The sequence below is a fragment of the Lepidochelys olivacea genome, assembly GCF_965140295.1.
Source record: "Lepidochelys olivacea isolate rLepOli2 genome assembly, chromosome: 3".
NCBI lineage: Eukaryota > Metazoa > Chordata > Testudines > Cheloniidae > Lepidochelys > Lepidochelys olivacea.
The window spans coordinates 48767077-48785748 of NC_140413.1; the positions used below are offsets into that span (position 1 = coordinate 48767077).

Here is an 18672-nt window from a genome sequence, read left to right on the forward strand (position 1 = left end):
TGAGCTAAATACAAGTTGGGACAGATTGTCAAGTATAAGGGGTAAAGCATGTCATAGGAGGCCACTTGAAATGAAGTAGATCAGAGGTTCTCAAACTTCACTGCACTGTGCCCCCCTTCTGACGACATGCCTAGTTTATCTTGGATTGGGAGTATTTGGATTTTTAACACATGTAGCAGCTTTTACAGGATGACTAGCTTAATCACCAAAATCTCCAAGAAAATACAGGTCAAAGATATTTAATCACAGCCTTACTTAATGTTTCAACATTTCAGGGTGGGACTATTTCTGTAAATCAATATGCAAAAACATACTGTGCTATATAAATATTTTAATGATGTCTGTGTCAAGCTGTCTGAAGTAGCTTATGAGCATGAGTGCCAACCTGAAGGCAGACTGTCAAGAAGCAGGGCACAAACCCCAAATTGATTGAGTTCTATACTTAGATTTTACCAACCAAGTAACAAGTGTGAACTCCTCAAGCACTATAGTAGCCCAACCATGGAGTCACAGACAGTTCTCTTGGGTACTTCGGTCTATCTTGCCACCCAGGCAAGCTTGCCTTTGTGATAGATGGTCCCTTACACCAAAATTTACAATAATATTCAGGTTAATCCCAGTCCCAAAGGATCGCTTACTCTAGGTCATTTGAACCTTAGACCTCACACCAAAGACAACCCCTATAGCCAGTTCTATAGTGAATGAACTAAAGTTTCATTAACTAAGAAAAAGAAATAAGTTATTTACAAGGTTAAAGCAGATAAACATACACACACAAATGAGTCAGGTTCCAAAAGGTCACAGAAACTGCTGTGATGTGCAAGCTTTCTGTGTCCTCTAGAGCTGAACGAAGCCAAGCAACTTGGGGATCCATTGCTTAGAAATATTGCCCTCTCAAAATTCCAAGCAGCATAGTGATACAATTCCTTCCTGTCATGGATTTTTATTCCCTTATCCCACAGTTCATACTGATGGGACAGGTGTTTGCACCCCTCTCCTCTTCGTGTGTGTGGTGTTTGGGCATCAAACTTTGATGTTTCACAATGGCTCATTTGGTTTCAATGGGTCTCCTTGAGTACAGGACTAGCACTTTAATGCTTCTTCCCTATTTGGTGAGTTACAGATTAGAGAGGTTTACAATGCAAACACTCAGTATAACTTTATACCATGTGATACGGATGTTATAAGTGAGATCAATACATTCAGCATCCTACAAGCATTTCATCAAGTCTAAACACATTCTGATAAACTTAACATCTATTTTATCAGTGCTAACCCACAGGTGAGCCAGATTGGTTTCCAGCTATGCATTTCTCAGTGTTGAGTGAGACCTAGGAGCCTTGGCGTAAGTTGGCTGCACACAAACCTAAACTAGTAGGCCTCACTTCAGGCTTACTAGCATCGATTAGTGTCCCTTTCAGGGTTGACTGATTTTTATATCACCAATTTGAGCCATGTTTTAGATTAGCAAGCAGAAAACCTTGATTTAAATAATTGATCTTAATGTGTTGTGTTATGACTTCCTGTTTTCCTTGAGAGAGGTTCCCATTGGTTGGTATAACAATTAAAATATTGATTTGATTATTTACAATTAAATATAGCTTTTACATTAGTTTAGTACATCTTACTAACCAGGAGGATGCACTATAGCTATACACATTTATTTAAGCAATTATATAGCTTTAGCTTAACAAATATTTAAATTTTTAATTGCTAAGTTTTTTTTGTTATATTAAAAATGTATTTATTATTTGAATAACTTTTTAGTCATCATTTGTGTCAACCTGCATCAAAATGGAAATTGCAATTAAATTAACCACACAAAATGAATATCTTTAAATTGTTTTGTTTGTGAAATAAAACTATTTCAAATATTCTGGATACATAAGAAAAAAATTACTTCTGCTAAGCTTTTCCATGTGACAACTGAAAGTACTGACATTTGGGGGGAGGGGAAGTATAATGCCAGATTTCATTACATTGTGAAGACTGAAAATGGTACAGATACTTAATGCAGAACAGGGTATATAGTGCCATGTTTATAAAGTTTGACCTTAAAAGTTAGCTGAATATATTTTTCCCAATTCCGCAAATGAAGAAGCAGACCATAACTCATTAAATGTGAAAAGGTATTGTCATAAATGTAAAGGGAAGGGTAAACCCCTTTAAAATCCCTCCTGGCCAGAGGAAAAATCCTCGCACCTGTAAAGGGTTAAGAAACTAAAAGTAACCTCGCTGGCACCTGACCAAAATGACCAATGAGGAGACAAGATACTTTCAAAAGCTGGGAGGAGGGAGGAAAAACAAAAGGTCTGTGTGTGTCTGTGTGATGCTTTGGCTGGGGACAGAAGAGGAATGGAGTCTTAGAACTTAGTAAGTAATCTAGCTAGGTATGTGTTAGATTATGATTTCTTTAAATGGCTGAGAAAATAGCTGTGCTGAATAGAATGAATATTCCTGTCTGTGTGTCTTTTTTGTAACTTAAGGTTTTCCCTAGAGGGATTCTCTGTTTTGAATCTAATTACCCTGTAAGGTATTCACCATCCTGGTTTTACAGAGGTGATTCTTTTTTACTTCTATTAAGTCTTCTTGTCAGGAAACTGAATGCTTTTTCATTGTTCTCAGATCCCAGGGTTTGGGTCTGTGGTCACCTATGCAAATTGATGAGGATTTTTACCAGACCTTCCCCAGGAAGTGGGGTGCAAGGGTTGGGAGAATTTGGGGGGGGGAAAGAAGTTTCCAAACTACGTTTTTTCAGGAACCCAGATAAAGTTTGTTGGTGGTAGTGGAAGTCCAAGGGTAAAATAGTTTGTACCTTGGGGAAGTTTTAACCTAAGCTCGTAAAAGTAAGCTTAGGAGGTTTTCATGCAGGTCCCCACATCTGTACCCTAGAGTTCAGAGTGGGGAAGGAACCTTGACATGGTGGCAGAGTGATGGGATTAACTTGAAATCCTTTTGAGATCAATTTGAGATTTTTTTCAACCAGAAATACAGATTTTAAAAAGGAAATTTTTTTTTTTCCTTTGGGGCTGCTGGAAAGGAGGTCCAACTGAAAGCAGCTAGTTTTTTCTCTGCTTTGGGGCCAGAGTAGAGACAAAAGGGAATTACCTTTGTGAATTGCAGGTTTTCTTTGCCTGGAGGCAGAGTAGTTAACCTCCTGCAGGGAAATTCAGTCTTTACAAACCTGAGGTTTTTTTCCCCTAAAAGTAAAGAGGGGGGTGTTCTACCCATTTGCCTGGAGACAAACGTGGAAGGGTTTTTTTTTTTTTAGGATTTTGATTTTTTTTTTTTTTTTTTTTTTTTACAAGGAGCACAGATATGAAAAGGAAATTTTTTCCTTTGGGCTGCTGGAAAGCAGGTCTCCAACTGGAAATAGTTGAAAGCTTTTTTGCTTTGATTTGGGGCCAGAGCAGAGACAAGGGGAATTGTCTTTTTCTGTAGGCTTACAATCACTATCCGAGGATAGGTATCCTATTCCAGCACAGCAAAATTTTACAAGCCAAGTTTTGTTTGTTTTTATTTCTAAACCTCGGGTGTAAAGTTAGTTAAAAACAGAGAGGTTAGGATGACAGACTCCACGTCTCAACAAAAGCTGGAATTAGCCAGTTTTGAGCTGAGGCCGCAGCTCAGTGGAGCCTTAGCTGAGGTGGCGGCTGAAATGCCTAAAGAACACATGAACAAGTATGAACTGTTTAAATCCAAGGCGAGAGTCAGAATGGGGATAACACCCGAGCATTCTCGTTGGAGGTTCAGAGCCCTAAGGTGGAAACCAGACGTGTCATTTACCCTACATGCCTACCACATTGTGAAACATTGGGATGCCTGGATATCAGGAGCAAGTGTTGAATCTCCAGTAAATTTGCCCTTCCTAATGTAAATGGAACAATTCTTAGAGGGTGTTCCTGAGGAAATAGAAAGAGACATCCTAGATGGGAAACCCAAAACTGTAATTGAGGCAGGAGAGATTGGAGCCAGATGGGTGGAGGTGGCAGAGAAGAAGAAAACTGGTCGCAGTTGGAGCGGAGACCAGAAGGGACAACCCCAGACCACACCCTATTACCCGGGGCCACCCAAGGCCCCACCTACCTCCCAAAGAACCCTCCAGACACCTTATCGTCCCACTACCTTGTTCTCCAGCAAAACCCAGGACTCCTGGGTTTTGGGCTCCAGGGTTGAAAAATTACCCTGTAGACATTCAGGCTCAGGATGGAGCCCAGGCCTGGGACACTGCTAGTATTGAGGGTCCCAGAGCCAAACATCTATGCAGCAACTTTTAGCCCTGCAGCCTGAGCCCTGCCATGGGGCTTTTATCACCATGTTGATGTATCCTTAATAGAGTTTTGTTCTCCTCTGAATTCTTCCCAGTCATGTTTTACTGTTCAGATGTTTACCAAGTAACACTTTTTCTTAAAAATGTTGTGGTGATCTTTTTATTGGTTACCGAGTTATTTTGGTTTTTTTCAAACTGAAAGGATATCATACTTATTATTACTGAAAACATAAACTCTTGATTAGTTCATGTAAAGAAATGATATCTAAAATGTATAATCAGTCTAAAAACACAACTGTTTTTGTTTTAGATTAGCAAAGAAGTGAAAGAAAAATTTGCAGTCCAACTGCGAAATTCAACTCCTGGCCTAGGTGGAACTAAAGTAGAAGAACTGGAATTTTATAAGGTAAGTTAAAGCTGATGGAAATTGTGTAACAATACTTAGTGTAAATGTCACAATTGCATGTTGTCTCCACCTCCTTAAACTAGGGATGTAACATGTTAACTAGTAAGCATTAGTCTAACCCAGGGGTGGGCAAACTTTTTTGCCCGAGGGCCACATCTGGGGGGTTGGGGTGCAGGAGGAGGTGCGGCAGGGACTTAGGGTGCAGGAGGGGTGCGAAGTGCAGCAGGGCGTTGGGGTGCAGGACGAGTGCGGGGTGCGGGCTCCAGCCTGGCGTCGCTTACCTGCAGCGTCACCGGGGTGGCAGCAGCACGCAGTGGGGCTAAGGCAGGCTCCCTGCTTGCGCTGGCCCTGCTCCGCTCCCAGAAGCGGCCGGCACCATGTTCCTGTGGCCCCTGGGGTGGGGAGGTGGGCAGAGGGCTCCATGCTTTGTCCTCTGTGGGTACCTCCCATGAAGCTCCCATTGGCCGCGGTTCCCCGTTCCCCAGCGGCCCCGCACCACCCGGAGCATGCCCGGTCCCAGCCCCGGCCAGCCCTTTAACTGGTTAACCGTTTAAATGAAATATTTTTTAATTGTTTAAATGGTTAACTTTTAAAACGATATTTATATTCCTACCTTAAACCCTAAGGTTCCCAACTTAGGTTATGTGGTTCAACTGTTGCCTATTGATTCTGCTATTTGAATTATCTGGTGCTGAGGAGCTCCTGTTTCTGGCAGGAAGAATTTTTAGGATGAGGAAATCCTTTACTAATGGGAAGTGGAGTGTAGTCATGGATTGCTGATTACAGTGTCTTTCCACCTGACTCTTCAAACTGGTTTTCAGTCTTGAGTCTTTGATGTGTTGTACTTTTCCCTTTCCTTTTCATAGAATCATAGAAATGTAGAGCTGGAATGGACCTTGAGAGATCATGAAGTCCAGTCCCCTGCACTGAGGCAGGACCAAGTAAACCTAGACTATCCTTTACAAGTGTTTGTACAACCTGTTCTTAAAAACCTCCAATGATGGGGATTTCACAACCTCCCATGGAAGTCTGTTCCAGCGCTGAACTACCCTTATAGTTAGAAAGTTTGTCCTAATATCTAACCTAAATCTCCATTGCTGCAGATTAAGCCTATTATTTTTTGTCTTTCCTCCTGTGCACAGTGAGAACAATTGATCAGTCCTCTTTATAACTGCCCTTAACATATCTGAAGACTGTTATCAGGTCCCTTCTCAGTCTTCTTTTCTCAAGACTAAACGTGCCCAGTTTTTTAATCTTTCCTCATAGGTCAGGTTTTCTATACCTTTTATTCTTTTTGTCACTCTTCTTTGGACTCTTTCCAATTTTCCACATCTTTCCTAAAGTGTGGTGCCCAGAACTGGTCACAGTAGTCCACCTGAGGCCTCACCAGTGCTGAGTAGAGTGGGACAATTATCTCCTTTGTCTTACATACAACACTCCTGCTACTACTCCCCAGAATGGCATTTTATAGGCATAGTCTCCACTCCCATTATTCACATCATTAATAAAAATATTGAATAGTACCGGACACAGGACTGACTGCTGTGAGACCCCAATAGATATGTTATCCCAGTTTGAAAGCGTATCATTGATGACTACTCTTTGAGTACAGTCTTTCAACCAGTTGTGTACTCACTTTGTAGTAATTTCATTTAGACCGCATTTCCCTAGCTCGCTGATGAGAATGTCATATGTGACTGTGTCAAAAGCCTTACTAAAATCAATATATATCATGTCTACTGATTCCTCTCTATCCACCAGACCAGTGATCCTATCAAAGAAAGAAATTAGGCTTGCTTGGCATGATTTGTGCTTTACAAATCTATGTTGGCTATTCTTTATAGCTCTATTATCCTTTAGGTATCTACCAGTTGGTTGTTTAATAATTTGTTCCGGTATTTTCCCAGGGACTGAAGTTAGTCTGACTAAGCTGTAATTCTCTGGATCCTCTTGTTTTCCTATGTAAAGACAGAGTGTTTGCCCTTCTCCAATCCTTTGGGACCTCATCTGTACTCCATGAGTTCTCCAAGATAATTGCTAACGGTTCTGAGATTGCTTCAGCTAATTCCTTAAGTACCCTAGGATGAATTTCATCAGGCCCTGCTGACTTGAGTATATCTAACTTTATTTAAATATTCTTTAATCTGTTTTTTCCCTCTTTTGGGAAACATTTCTTCTCTGCCAGTCAAGACACTCAGAATCTTTCAGCATCCTCCCCTCTCACTCTGAAATGCTTTTAGTAGAGAATCAAAGAATCCCCTTGGCTTTCCACAATTGCGAAGATAGTTGACTCTGCTTACCGCACCTCACATCTCAGGTCTGAAGAAGAGCTACTTGACCCTCCGCAGGCTTGAGCATCTTGGTGGTGGAAATGGGATAGGTCTCAACATCTCAGGCTCTGCACAGAGGAAGTTGCCAAGACCATCACCTACCAGAACCCCCGTGTCAGGCTAGCAAAGAAGTGCCTCCAGCAACTCCCTTCTTCTCGTCTCTTCACCAGCACAAATGTGGGACTGGGGCAGACAGAGTGATACTGCTATCTCCCCCATTTTGGACTCGGGTGGCTAGAAAATCCATGGAGTAGCAGCAGTAGTTACAACACGAGTGACTTACATCAAAGGTGGTAAACTGCTCTTACCACTATGTGTCCCTTTTTCTTTAGCTACTTTGCCACTGGCCTATTTAACTTGTTTAATAGTATATATAGAGGAAACTAAATTTGTTTTTGAGAGCCCTTGTCTAAAGTGTATTTACCTCTAGTGAATAGACTGAAAAGTGGGGGAAGACATCAGCAGTACTCTGCAAAGGCACTGAGAAAACTTCAGTCACAGCCAGATGGGTCCAGACAGTGTTAAACAAACGACACATAAATTCAACAAACTTCTACATTAACTTTGCTTCTTACATTTTCATGTTCCTCCCTTCCAATTCCCCATGAAGACAGTCAGGGTCAGAGAAATTATCTTGTAACTTGAAGTCTGTAAAACGCAGTTCTGTCCTTTATCCTAAATGATCCAGAATGGCTCTTTTTGCTTTGTGATAGCAAAAACATTTGGAGGCTATGAACTGAACATCAACTCCTGAATGGTCAATGAATACATTCTGAAAAGGCATTGCAGAATAAGAATTCTTGCAGAGGGAGGCTGGATTTGGCTGTTCTGGGGCTGGTCAGAAACCTGTTTCTGGCATCTCTAATAGTTCATGCATTTGCACCAGGTGCAGTCAAAGGAAAAGATCATGATTTTTACTCCAGGTCATCCCCTTGGTGGTATTTTTGAAATTTCATACTGCAGTTATGCTTTAGAGAGAAGGAACAGGATTTTGTGAAGGTTTCTGAAGTTTTTATTTTGTTCTGAAACATCTGTATTTTCTTCCCATGGACTGTTTATATATATTTCTGGAATTTCCAATCCTGAAAGTAGTTCCTAGCTGCAGTAAATTTCTTCAGTCATTGAGGAAGCTCACAGATGTTAGGAGTAGATGACCGAAGAAAACATATTTTTTACATGCTTACGTATTGCTTGTGGTGTTAGGAACCAATCTGTAACAATCCACCCAGTGGCAATGATTGTAGGGAGCCTCCTATCACTTGTATGTGGAGTTATGAGATGCTATTTGTGTTCTTGGACTTCTCTCATGTGCTGGCTTTTTGTGTTCAAATTTATAATATGGGTTTCTTGTTTACATAAGAGTTTCTAAAGCTTTCCAAGTACTATTGGTTATGTTAGATTTGAAATGGGTGTTTGCAGCATGTGGTCAACTGAGGGGTTTCAAGTTTTCTACTTTTCAGACCTCCCCATTACAAGGTGGCAATTATGAGTCTGTTTCCAGTTTCCAGACACCAAAACAAAATCGTGTGTACATTTCATATTTCTTCTTCGAGTGGTCTCTGTATATTCCTACTTGTGGGATCAAGATGCCTGTGCCATGAGAGTTTCTGGAGCCTTCTGGAAAGCATTGTCCATTGGGGCCACTTACCCCTCCTTCTCCCTCCATCCCGGAGGGTTCTGAGGGCATAAAAGGGGGAGTGACCCCAAGCACCCTTCAGTTCTTTTCTAACTGCTGAAGGTACAGTGAGACTTGGATTGCACACAGTGTCCTTGATGCTTTCCTCATTGCTTTTTCTTTTTTTCCTCTTTTTCCCCTACTTTTTTGAGGCAAATTTTGTTTATAATTAATCAGGTTTTTCTTTTAAAGAAGTGAGAAGATGTCAAGACAAAGGCATGCTGGGTAGGTGTGGAAGAGCAGGAGGACCAACACACCCCCAGGTTCACGAAGGAGGCTCCTCAGGTCTACTTGATTAAATTGGTGCTGAATAAGTTCAGTGTCCGCATCAAAGATTGTCCCACAGGAGTGGGTTTGCCTGCCTCTTGCATCCCTGCATGTGGGAGGCATCTCAGGCTGGGCACTGTTGAGGTCCTTAGGTTTGTCCAGTCTGACCATTTTCTAAGGATCTGGATCCACAGAGCTTTGATCTGGTGGCCTAACATATATCTGGGATCTGCAAAACCTGGATCCACAACAGAGTACAGATCCAGAGCTTACTAAATAGCTTTTTTTTTTTTTTATTTTTAATTTTGTGGCTGATAACTATGGCTTTGGTTTCAAATGGATCCAAGGTCAGAGCCTGAATCCAGATTCAACAGTCAAACATGGATTGTCAAGCACGGTTGCCAGGAAATGGATCCAATTACCTGGGGTCCAGCCAGCATGAAAATCTGACATCTCTGAGTGAGAGTCACTTGTCTAGTTGCATCCGATGAAGTGAGCTGTAGCTCACGAAAGCTTATGCTCAAATAAATTGGTTAGTCTCTAAGGTGCCACAAGTACTCCTTTTCTTTTCTTTTTTTGTGAATACAGACTAACACGGCTGTTACTCTGAAATCTGTACCACAGAGTCCCAGAAACTGACCAGGTCAGTGGAGTCTGGTACTACCTTTCCAACACCATGATTTTTTGCAGAATTGCTTGCCCAACTTATTCTGTGCCTAACATAGTGGCATAAGCAAGCAGATCAGTGTTGGACACCCTTTCAACACTGGAAAAGGGAAATGCGTCAGAGGTTTGTGAATAGTTCTGGAATGATGGACCTCTGTTACAGGCTATTGTGTTTTACCTTGTGCTTCCTGTTCAGCCATTTCCAGATGCACATGCTCAGACATACCCTGCTTGCCTGGGAGAAGGTTTTCCCCATCCAGTGCTCCACCTGTTGGACCCTCACCTGTAGATGAGGACGGAGATTGATCCATTCTTACTCTTTTACTGTCAGAAGTTGTAATTAATCAATATAATTGGTCTGGGGACTGTCAGTTCCCTTGGTTCTGGGTAGGAACTGCTGAGGTACTCTTGGCCTCCCAACCCATTCCTGTGGGCTAATTGAGCTGCCCAGAACCAGATTTATGAGAATCTGATAGGCTGAGAACTGATGCCGGGATCGGAGGCTCCCTTTAGGATGTGAGGGTACTAGACTCATTTCAGTTTTCTTCTGACATTAACAGATTTGAGGATTTCTTTGCTACACAGCCTCTGTATGAGAAACAGGGTATTGTGTCACAGGATCCATCTTGTGCTCCAGAAAGGACTGCCTGTTGTATCCAGAGTCTCTTAGAAACCCTCAAATGCATTGCCAAGGTTCTGCAGAGAAGACAGTGGTGTAGGTCTTATTTTAAATTTAGAGTTTTTTATGAGGGTCTGTGAAAACTACTCTGATGTTCCTTGAATCTGATATCATAAATGTGCTGATGGAGCTGTCTGATCTCTCAAAGGAGGAAATTGTATTAGAAAATTTTTGGGCTATGGGATACTTACCTTCAGTTATAACTTGCTCCTTGTTCTGAGCCAGGAAAGAGACTTTTCAGGTCTGTTTCTGGCTCCACCATGGAATACACAGTGTCTAGGATTGGGTAGTGTCTTTGGTAGCCGCCTATACAGGTAGGTGAAACATGCAAAGGTGCCCATCCTTAACTTTACCAAGCCTTCCTTGGAACCAGTAGAGCATTTGTGTCCAGTGGAGTAGTTGGCTCAGCACATCAGAAGTTCTTAATAAATATAGCTTTAATTCCTCACATCTTGGAAGGAAAAATTATACTTAAGGGTTGTCATCCATCACTTATGCTTAATGGTGCATGAGGTTTGTTTCCTGGTTACTGTGTGAATGACATTTCTCATCTACCATATAATATGAACAACAGGATTGTGTGGCGTGAGGCAAAATGCTGGATGGCTGTACTAACCCTAGGAGGTTCATCATATTTGTCTCTGGGTTCCAGAGAGAACTCCAGAAGTTTTCCAGAGGTATTTCTCCCCTCCCCCTTCTGCCAAGGTCACATCTGTCTCTTTACAAACACCTCTGACTGAAGTTTTAAAAAAAAGACCTCTATCAATAAAACTGTACCTTACCCTTTGGCCTTTCTATGGCAGGAAGTGTTCCATTAAATGCCTGGCTGTGTATAGACAGATGATTTTTCCCTAGTGCTTTGAACATGCAGGGATATTTCCATACCCATTTTGTAGATGAGTGCTCACTGAAGCCTTGATCTATTCAAGACCTGCAAACGTTCCTGCAGTGGATGGGTTCGTTACTGCATTTATTTGATAGATTTAATACCAGACAATATCTGAGGCCTCATCAAGGGCACTTTATTACTCTATCTTTTCTTGACACTAGGAATACCTGAGCCACAATGTCTAAGTACTTTCAAGATGCTGTATTTCATAAGATAGGGGAAGAACATGCCTTCCAGGGAGTTCCCTTGTCACCTTCCTGTCATCTGCAGTAATAGTCTTAGAAGGTGTAAGGTATATTTCAGCTACATTTCAGTCCATTCCAAGGTTTGTGATCTCAGTGGGAGATGTGGCTCCATGTGAAGGTACTGGGCTTAGAGCTATTTCTTTGACTTGCAAGGCGTTTCTTCTGTTCATAAACTCCAAATCTGTCTAAATTCTGATAGCATTATGGGAATGCATTACACAGACCACCAAAGAGGGGTTTACTTTAGTGAGTTGTCCGGGAAATTTCTTGTTCATAAAGTTTAGTATCTTTATTGGATGGGTTAAATATCTCATCTACCAGGAAAAGATGATGTAATGGTAGATTTTGCTTTTTGTTTTTCCTTTTTTATTCAACAGTACAAGTGCTCTAGCAAGGGCTCCATCTTATATTATTTTGTTCCACAAGTGGGATAAATATTAAGTCCTTTTCTAGTAGCGATACCATGTTTGTGAATGCTTCTGATCCAAAGATAAGCAAAGTCTAACATCAATGTTGCACTCCTTTCCTGCACCAAGAACAAGAACTTCTCTGTATGTTGCCACTGATTCTAGTGAATTAAGAGGTTTTATGAGTGTTGGTTCAGTTGATACCAAGTTGCTGCTGTTAGCCATGGTTAGAGATTGGCAGAACGATCTCAATATCATGATGTTAATATCCATAAAGTCCTGCTTTCCAAACTACTGGGTCTCCTTCTGTGAGATGAGGCGGGAGTCTCTACTCAGGGTAGAAGTTTCTCTCATTGACATAGACTCCAGGTTGCTTGGTCTATTGATTGAGTGTTATGCTGAGGTCTAAAAGACTGATCAAAAACTTCTGTTTTTCATTAATCAAACTTAGATCTCCCATCTGGGTAGCACCTAAGTGGGAAGACCTAATGATGTCATTTTAGACTGTTTAAATGCAGATGCCATTTTTGATAGCTCAGATAGTCAGTAGGCTTGCGTCTCAGTATTTATCTCCTTTTAAGTTGCATTCTTACAGAGCAGGTGGTCCTACCTATGTCTCCATCCCAGCAGTCTGAGATTTCAGTCTCTTTCAGATCATTAAAATGACTTTGTCCCGGGCCTCCTTTATTTTCAGGGAGGCAGGTATCATACTTTGGTAATTCAGAGAACTTTGTCATCATTTATAGCAGGCCAAAGCTTATCTACAAGTTCGTCAGTCTCTAGGAGAAATGTGAGGAACCTGTCGTGGTCCAGAGGTTGTCCATCTGTTGTACTATGTTTCATGATTATCACAGAATCATTGACCTGTGGCTTGGCTTCCACCTCTTGGAATTGTCAGTCCTCATCCAGGACAATGGCAGCATCTCTGGCAGATCCCCATGCTGTCTTCATTGCATCGTGTTGCACGAATGATACTGCAGCCTGTATTTTTAGCAAAAGTATTCTCTCATTAAGACTAGGTTTAGGAGAACAAGATCTGTCACTTCTATTCCCTCTTGATCTGGTGTCCAGAGCTCATGCTTGTTTGGCAGCTCTGCAGTGCTTGTTTACCTAAACCTCCTCCACCCATCTTTCTGGGGCTGTACTGCTGGCTAAACTCCAACAAGTGGGAATATGCAGTGTTCACTCAAAAAAATGAGATGAGCCTCTGTATATTCACACTCCCCGCTCACCTTCCCTACATCTTTGGAGTCTCAGCTTAGAAATTCCTGAATTAGTGTCGAGATGAGCCTCTATATACACACATTTGTGGGATCACGTGGGACCTGTGCCACAAGCTTCCAGTACCTTCTGGGGCCACTCCCCCTTTTATACCTCAGATCCTTCTAAGATGGGAGGGGCGACTGGCCCCAGAAGGTACTGGAAGCTTGTGGCACAGGTCCCACGTGATCCCACAAATGTGTGTGTATATAGAGGCTCATCTCGAAGAACTCTGGTTACAGGCAAGTAACATTCATTTATTTATAACCTTTAGTCTACCTATATATTCTCGTAATGATTTGGGATCCAAAACCAACATTTTTAAACTTGGTTATCTAAAGATAGGTACCCACAATAAATAAGTGGCCTGACTTATTTTTTTTCCCATGTGCTGAGAGTAGACGCTAGCTTTTCTGAAAACTTAAGACATTTTTATTTTGAAAACGTTGGCTTCAGTTTTTGAGAGTCGTTATTTAAAAACAAACATTTGTTTCCCTTTAGCAATCCCTTTGTGTAATCTTGAATTGTGTGGATGCTGTGTAACTGTAGACTCTATTAACATGACACTTCTCAGTTCAGTGCTACTCTACAGTTGGTTTCTTTCTCTTCCCATCTCAAATCCAGGTTCCTTTACAGGATGCTATGGATTTGTTTAGAGTAAGAAGAGTTTACCTTCTGAATGGCTTCGCATATGTGCCTCATACGGACATAGTTGCAATAGTTTTAAATAACTACAGAACCAAACTGTCTAAGGCCCTTGCGGTAAGTACCCATTTTTTCTGAGCTAGTTTTGTACCTTTGGGACCATTTGTTAATTCACTCGCTGCACAATATGCTGCAGCTGGTCAGAACATTTCACTTGAAAAATTCCAGCTAAACATTATCAAAATTTGCTTACAGTGCTTAAAGTAAAATAAATTAAACAAGACTCGTGAGGATGAACTGAAGGAACATAATTTTAAGTAAAATTGGAATCTTCTGCCATGGATATTGTTAAGGCAATATCCTTTTTAGACTGTTTAAATGAAGATGCTCATTTGTGACAGCTCAGATAGTCACTAGGCTTGTGTCTCAGTAACTACCTTCTTTAGGGCTATAGCTACACTACAGCTTAAGCTGACAAAAGTTATGTCGCTCATTGGCCACACCGTTGAGTGACATAATTCATGCTGTCCACACCAGTGCTTATGTTGGCAGAAGAGCTTCTTCCATTGATATAGCTACCGCCACTCGTGGGCTGGAGTAATTAAGCTGATGGGAGAGCCCTCTCCCATTGGCTTAGAGCGGCTGCACTAGAGTTCTCTAGTGTAGCCATAGCATAAATTGCGTTCTTACACAACAGGTGGTCCTGCCCGTATCTCCATCCCAAGGTTTTAGCGGTAATTTCTTATGTGAAAAGCAACATAACTCTTATTGAAGAGGTTAACCCTGGACATGACTACCTTTTTTTATATTACTCTATTTTGCAACATTTGTAGGTGTAGATAGGAAGGAAATATGCAGGGAGTGATCTTAAGTGAGAATTAAAGTAATACTAATTCCTAACTTGTACCCTTACAACTCCTATTCAGACAAAATAGGTGCTCACTGATGTAGGAGGACTTCACGGAGATCTCAAACCCTCCCCCTCCAATGTAATACTGGAGCACCAAACAAATGTTGCCCCTTTTGAAATGGCACCTTATTTGTCTCCGCTCAGCAATACCATTGCATAAAAAGCCCTAAAAGCTATATCTTGAGGTAGTTTGTGTTTCCATGCTGTGCTGGGGAAGAGCAGGGAGGGGATAGAATCATAGGATTAGATGCTCTTGGCAAATCATTCTCTGTCCCATCAGCCTGTAGAGGGACCTGGGAGAGCAGTGTCACATTATCTAATCCCATCTCATATTTAGAAGCTAGATCTGACCTTAAAATCTATGAATCTGGAGAGTGGTTGAACATAGTTTAGGTTTTCTTTCTCTCACCCCTTATGACAGTGGGATGCACAAGAGCATTATATGCAGTCTGTGTGTAGCATTCCTCTGTCTTGTTTTGATTTGAATTTTTGCATCCTGGTGTTGCTCAGTCTGTTCAATTTGAATGAGCAAGCAGAGATGATAGCAGTCTTTAGAATAAAAGGAGAGGATTGGAGAGAGAATTTCAAAACCTGGTTTCTGTTGAAAAAAACCAAACTAATAGTAACTGTTTCTATTCCCAGTAACTTGAACTGCCAATATAAGGTGAGATGGGCCCTGGTCCATAATTGGGGCTCCTAAGCGCTAATGCAGTACAAATGTGTGGTGAAGAGATCAAATTAAAAAATTGATTTACTTTAAAATATTTATTTAATTTTGCCACACCTCTATTGCCAAGCTTTCCTTCATCTTAGATTTTCTTTTCTTTTTTAGATTGCATGCAATCCCTTCCCCTCTATACTACTTATGAGGCTTTGGGAATGAAAGCCATTGAACATTGTAGTGTATTAAACTTTGTCACTAAGTATTTTAAACTACCATCTATATTTGTGTTTGTTTTAGGGGTTGGGAAGACAGAGAATTAAGGGTATTTCATGGCAATAAAAGTAACCAAGATGGTGGAATTGCTGCCATGGAGGGGGCCTGATCATAGATAATATATAAAATGAGAGGATATGAAAAATTAAAATGTTCTTAAAGCCATTTTATCCTTAAGTTATTGGTATATTAAACTCAAGTTAAAACTGAGACTACAACATTTTTGTTTAAACTATTAAAGGCACACAATGAGATCACTGCGGAAGAAGCTCTGTTTGGTATGCAATTTTTCCGTTATAGTAATTCAAGTTGGTAGTCTGATACAATATGCAGAAGGAGGTATTTGTATTTAATTAACATATAGTGATATATTCTTATGCTAATGCTGCCATTAATGTTGTACAGTATAATTGAAGCCGGAGGCATCCTTGTTTTCGTCAATGAGTAACATTCTTGAAAGCTAAGAAGCAGTCTAATTAAAATGGTTTGCCACAAGCACAATAGTTAAGTGCTAACCATTGAAATCTTTTTTGCTTTTTCAGAGTCACTGCAGTTTTTGCGTAATGTTGGTAATCAAAATGTATAACTGCCTTGTTTTTGTTTGTTGGAGTATAATCTCACATTTTGATTGATATAATATTGCTTTTGTGATATCATCCGATTTGAATCTTGGTTCTCTTGTATCAAGCCTTAAACTGATTACTTTTTAGTGTGGATTGAAAAAGACTGTGTACACATGAAGGAAACCCTTTAAAGGGCACTAACTCCATATTTGGTGTGAATTCTGGAGTCCTCTTTCAAAGCATGCTATGTTTGGAGCAAATTGAGTCAGTGCAGACTATTGTTAGTTTGTATGCAGTGCTACTGCGTACTACTTCTGCAGTCCTCCAACTGCTGTCCCATGCTGGTTTGTGGACATCTGTGGCCGATCTGTCTGTTTGTGTGCCCTCTACTGCTCTAGGCCAAGTTGAGACAGCTGTCTGAGGCATGTTGTATGGCTTCTTGAGTAATATTGCAGTAATGTTGATGGATTTGAATCCAGGAGCAAATGGGCAAATTCTGGCCCTTCACCAATTTTTAATCGCAGGGACCAGAAAGGAAGCATGGGATGGATGGAGTGGAATTATGGGATTTTGGGGGTTTGAGCATGAAGTCCTAGAATTCTGTTGGTTTCCACCTGGCTATGAATCCCCAAAATGTACAGCAAGAAGCATCCCAGAATACACATGACTCGGCAGTGAAGCAAAAGACCATTGGATAGCCACCCATATGATTTATGCTTAGTGTGCACCTAGCCCCTGATGTGCACACTGATGCAAATTCCAAGAGGGTGGAGCAGCTCTGTCTGCATGCTGTTAGTGCGGCTTATGTATTGCAGACCATCTAGTGTGCATCAACTCAGTGTAGACAAGCCCTAAGGGAATTTGTGAGAGTATTTGGTGAAGGTCAAACTACTACCAAAGGAGCTGTATGGTTACCTTCAGGTGGTTCTTGCAACGTCACTAGAGTTCTATCTTGCTGTACTCTAAAACTAAATTTGACTGTATTTAAATAGATTTCATTTTGCAGTTATTTCAAACTGATCAGAATTGGCAGCATGAAAAAAATGGAGATGCACTCTTAACTGTTAAATTCAAAACACTTCTGATTTGATTTATTTATGCTCTAGACCCTCCAATAAAGATTTAATAAGAAGTTGAATGTTTAAAGTAGGATCATGGTGGGACTGACTCTTTAAATGCATGAATTTTAGTTTAACATCTAACTTCTAACTGATGGGACAATTCATTGTATTGTTTGAAATCATGTGAAACAAAACACTGAAAATGAAGAGAACTATAGTAGGTTTAGTTCAGCCTAACTGTGCATCATTAAGTTAATTTGAAACTTTAAATTGTTAGCATTGTAACAAAGAAACTGACATTTCCATTAGGTGAAAGCTCCTTTTTGAGGGTTTAACGTCTTGACCATTTCAGGTGCTCTTGGGCTAAAGCTTAACATGAGTTGAAACTTGGATATAGGTTTAAAACAGTGTTAAATATTTAAACGTTTTCAGCAGTTAAATTTTAGAGCTTCAAAATTGTACACAGGATTTGTTTGTGTTTCCATACACTTGATGCTAAAAGTTTCCGATTAAAACACTTCTGTCATTTGACACCTGGTCCCTGATTAGTACTATCATTAAGGGGACCATGTAAAAATAGCTATTGGGTACAGTCTGACCTTAAACTAGAAGGTCATATCTGAGACAAGGTAGCTTCCAGTCTGGGCATATTTCCATCTCAGATGTGTGCAAAGCAGGTTGGTTGGCCTTCACTTCATAGATTTACAAAGTATTGTTTAGATTTCGCCTCTGGTGAGAAATCCTGCTTCAGGGCCTTAGTCTTCCAGAAGTTTTTTCTGATGTTGAGGAGCCTATGTCCTCCAACCCTCTAAAGCTTTGTTTCTTTCAGGATACTGTGTATTTGAGATGAAAATTTTGTAGTGTGTGTTCTGGACATATCCTGTAGGCAAGCCAGCAGTTTAAACATGATTGTTGATCTTTAAAGAAAACCTTTCTTGTTCACTCCGTTGGCATTGGTCTAGCTCTTGCTATTGCAGTTTTACTTTTGAGACCACTCTCGTTATATTTACTTTTAGAGTGAGAATCCTGCCCAGATGATACTTCTAAAGAAAGGGGAATTACTTTATAGTTCTGATTCTCAGAAGATATCCTTCTGGCAGATTATCTTCTCACTCTCTTCAGCTCACAGATTTGAGAACCATTTTGAGGCTTTTATTTATTTACGCTTAGGACTAGGTCCCTGAAGGACCATAGGTGTTTCAGCGCAAAACTTTTAGATGCCTTGCCATCCAGTGGAATTTACAGCTCTGAGTTAGATGCCTAGGCCTCCTATACTATTCTTGGGGAGAAGTAGGCGCCTAAGAATGCGATTAAAAATAGTCAGCACTCTGATCAGGGGACTATCTAAACAATAGGAAATACTGAGGAAAGGGGTGGGTCTTAAGTCCCACCCATCAAAGGAACTTATCCTCTATCATTGCAGAGGCTTCATGGCTATGAATGCTCTCCTGGAGTTAGGTGA

At 40.8% G+C, this 18672-nt stretch overlaps 1 protein-coding gene across 6 annotated transcripts in view; it reads left to right on the forward strand.

Annotated features, from left to right (window-relative positions):
- PRIM2 (DNA primase subunit 2) overlaps positions 1-18672 on the forward strand; it is a 306979-nt gene that overhangs the window by 61875 nt on the left and 226432 nt on the right. For 5 of the 6 annotated variants that reach the window (XM_084623651.1, XM_084623647.1, XM_084623649.1 and 2 more), the window contains exons 6-7: positions 4581-4676; positions 13719-13856. In XM_084623651.1, coding sequence (XP_084479777.1) covers positions 4581-4676; positions 13719-13856 — 234 coding nt within the window. The remainder of the gene's footprint in view (positions 1-4580; positions 4677-13718; positions 13857-18672) is intronic. The other variant, XM_084623652.1, reaches the window with a different exon arrangement.